This window comes from Gekko japonicus, unplaced genomic scaffold (genome assembly GCF_001447785.1).
Source record: "Gekko japonicus isolate JY-2015 unplaced genomic scaffold, Gekko_japonicus_V1.1 scaffold243, whole genome shotgun sequence".
Taxonomy (NCBI): Eukaryota; Metazoa; Chordata; class Lepidosauria; order Squamata; family Gekkonidae; genus Gekko; species Gekko japonicus.
This window is the reverse complement of record NW_015168053.1, coordinates 838,098-841,568: the sequence shown is the minus strand read 5'-3', so window position 1 is coordinate 841,568 and position 3,471 is coordinate 838,098. Positions and strand designations below refer to the sequence as shown.

The window sequence follows — 3,471 nt, the reverse complement described above, 5'->3', positions numbered from 1 at the left end:
GGTGTCAGAATTCCAAAGGTGCCCACAAGCTCAAAAAGGTTGGGGGCCCCTGCATTAGACAATTATTCCTGTGCATGAAGGCATTAGACAATTATTCCTGTGCATGAAGCAGACATACAGCAGATTTTCAGGGATATGTTTGTATATGACTAATTTTGTCCACAGTTAATTTGCAGTAAGGTGTACAATGATAATCTACTAGTTAAGAGTTCAGTGTGATGAAGCTTCACTTGATAGCCAAATATGCTAGCAATCTTGATGAGACTGCTGCCCCACAATTTGTATGTAATATATGTTTGTGTGTTTTTTTGTATGTTTGCTTGTGATAAAATAAAAAAAATGTTTAAAAAAAGACTGCTGGTGTTCGAACTACACACTTCCTTTTATTTACTAGAAAAACTGCAATTTTGATTTTCAACTTTTATTTTTCCCTACCTTTCTACTGGCAAAATCTAACACGTATGTGCTAGAGTAGCATAGGAAGGCAGCAGTTTACAGTTCTCTCTCTCTATTAGACGTATTCAGAATTCAGATTACAGAAAACTAAGCCATTTATACTTTTGCGTTTTATAAAAATCCTCCCTCCCCCATGCCAATAGGGAGACGTCACTTGCTTCCTATTCATTGCCCAGGCATCTGCTGAGGGCTAATGGGAGAATTTTTTTTAAATGCCACTGTGCCAGTGAAGCAGCATCACTTCTGGCAAATACCTGAAAGTGATGTCACATCACCAGCATGACACTGATGGGGTGATCTAGGATTTAGGCAAGACTCTGGGTCTCTCCCTAGCACTTGCAACAGATCCTTTAATTAGAGATTCTGATAACTGAAAATAGAGCCTTCATCTATGTTTTATCGCGGAGTTACAGTCCTTCAGTATTTGAGCTCATCCCTCACCTTTGCTTTGGCTACCTAATGGAGACCTTACTATGCTATGCATCACCTTGCCATTTGTACCACTAAGCATTAAAGAGTTGTTGTTATATCACTTAGGTATTTATACCCTACTTTTCTCCCTAGCAGGGACCCCAAGTGGCTAACAGCATTGTTCTTCTCAAATCCATTTTATCTTCTCAACAACCACCCTGCGAGATAGATTAGGGAAGGAGAGAGTGACTGGCCTAATGTCACCCAGAAAGCTTCCCCACCTTAGAGTGGGGATTCTAACCTGGTTTTATCTTCTCAACAACCACCCTGCGAGACAGATTAGGGAAGGAGAGAGTGACTGGCCAAATGTCACCCAGAAAGCTTCCCCGCCATCCAGATCCTTGCCCAACACTCTAATTCCTACACTACACTGGTCCTTCTGGCTGTCACACTGTGCATTGCAACGCAGCTGCCTCAGGATGTGAGTGGCTATAGAGAAAATAAGAGATTGGATTTATACCCCATCCTTCACTACCCAAAGGAGTCTCAGAGCAGTTTACAACCCCTTTCCCTTCCCCTCCCCACAACAGAGACCCTATGAGGTATGTGGGGCTGAGAGCTCTCTGGAGAACTGCCCCTGAGAGAACAATTCTGAAAGAACTTGTAATTGACCCAAAGATCACACCAGCAGTTACGTGTGAAGGAGTGGGGAATCAAACCCAGTTCTCCCAGATTAGAGTCTGCGCTCCTAACCATTACATCAAACTGGTTCTCAACTATAACACTCTGTATATTCCTTGCTAAAGGCAGAAATAGACGATTCTACAGCAAAATAACCAAGCTCTGGGAATTCTGTGACGTGTATCAATTAAGCAAAGTATGTATGTCAAAATTCATTTACTTTCTCTCACTAGTTTTGTATATGCCACCCGATGCAACGAACATGAAATTAGGCAAACTCTGGAGCGTGACAGAAGACAGGAGGGCCTGGCGTTATGTGGTCCATGGGGTCGCAAAGAGTTGGACTCAACTGTATGACTGAACAACAAAAACCTGTAGGAAGGGGCATGGAGGTATAATTCCTGACCACCAGAAATCCTACTCAGCCCTGCCTCCAATTTTTGAGACTTAACAAAGCACTGCTCTCACACATCTAATATTACGGGTTAAAAATACTTTAAAAAAAAACTAACCCAGAAGGCAAGATTCGGAGGATACCACATTTTGTGCTTGCACAACATGATCACAAAATTTTGGAACCCAAACGCAGCAACAATGATACCTTTAGTAGGGTATTAACAAGCTGCTCCTTGGAAAAGGGGATGTATCGCTCCCGATAATCCACTGTCCAGTTCTGTGGTTGTCTTGGTTTCCGCATCTTCCGGTATTGCACCATTTTAGCAGCTAGGGAGGCTTTGCCGCGGGATGGCAAGCCTGTAACCCCAGCCTTTAGGATTAACCTTGCCATATACAGCATTCTAGGAGAGTTCAAAGATCCTCAATCAATACAACAACCAGCAAAATTCACCTTCAACTGTTCTTCTAATGGATCCCTTATGTTGTTAGCATGGTAGAGGCGATGCATACCATGGCCAGGAGAACTAAAGCAGTGTCTTTTCAAAATGGCTATCAAAGGCTTAGCTGAGCCAAGGAGACCAAAATCCACCACTGGAAAGGCTGCTGGTGATTAGCACCTGGACCAGCATGAAGCAATTCTGCACCATTGGATCAAGTCTACTAGTTTACATGGATTTAACCCAGATTAAATTAGGCCAATAGAATAGGGTCAAAAATCAATCGTGGACACAAGTGTTGGCTGAAATTATGTTAAATACCAGACATCGCCACTCTACACGACGTCTGCACAAATTTTATCTAAACAGTTGTTTCCTCTCCATGTTTCATAATAAATTAAGCTTCTTTTGTAGCCAGCTTAAAACAGAGGCAGCGTAAGGGGCAAAGCCAGCATGCAAAGCAATGAGCTCTAACCTTTAGAGAACTGACATTGACACTACTACGCATGCGTACGTCTCTACCAGCCTTTCGTTTTTACAGCTACTTATGCATTCTCGGGGGCGGGGCTTTCTTTTCCGCAGGCGCACTCATGCTTCAGCTTCTGCCCTATTCGCCGCCACGTAGCGTGCTCGCGAAGCGCGTTTCTATCGCTAAGATCGGTAAAACCGGTTTCTAGTTAAAGGTGGAGAGAGAGAGACTATGTCGTACACCATCGTCGTTTCTATGAATGTTTCCGGCTTACAACCGAAAAAGTTTTCCCTACCGTCTGACGTCCAATCAAAAGCGATATAACGGTTTCACCATAGAGATGTTCTGACTCAGAGCGTCCTTAGAGGAGGACGGTTCCTTTCATTTTTTTGATCGGAATTTCCGCCTGCATGCCAGTCTAGCGTTTTTCTACTCTGTGGTATATTTTGCGTGCGGACGAAGGAACACTTCACACCCAGAGAATATTGTTTTCTTTAGTCTTTCTGGGAAAGGACTATAAATTCTGTAAAATAAATGTCGCTTTCACGGACCGACACACGACCTATCCCTCTTTATGAACAGGCGTAAGAAACGCGCAGGCGCGTATTTTAGGCCGCTGTG

The 3,471-nt window shown here is 43.3% G+C and overlaps 1 protein-coding gene across 1 annotated transcript in view; it reads right to left on the bottom strand.

The window, feature by feature from the left end:
• The window catches only part of TMEM143 (transmembrane protein 143), a 12,936-nt gene extending 9,899 nt beyond the window's left edge, over positions 1-3,037 (bottom strand). The window contains 2 exon segments of the mRNA XM_015414410.1: positions 2,150-2,345; positions 2,857-3,037. Coding sequence (XP_015269896.1) covers positions 2,150-2,344 — 195 coding nt within the window. The 5' untranslated portion in view covers position 2,345; positions 2,857-3,037.
• Between the last annotated feature and the right edge of the window lie 434 nt (positions 3,038-3,471).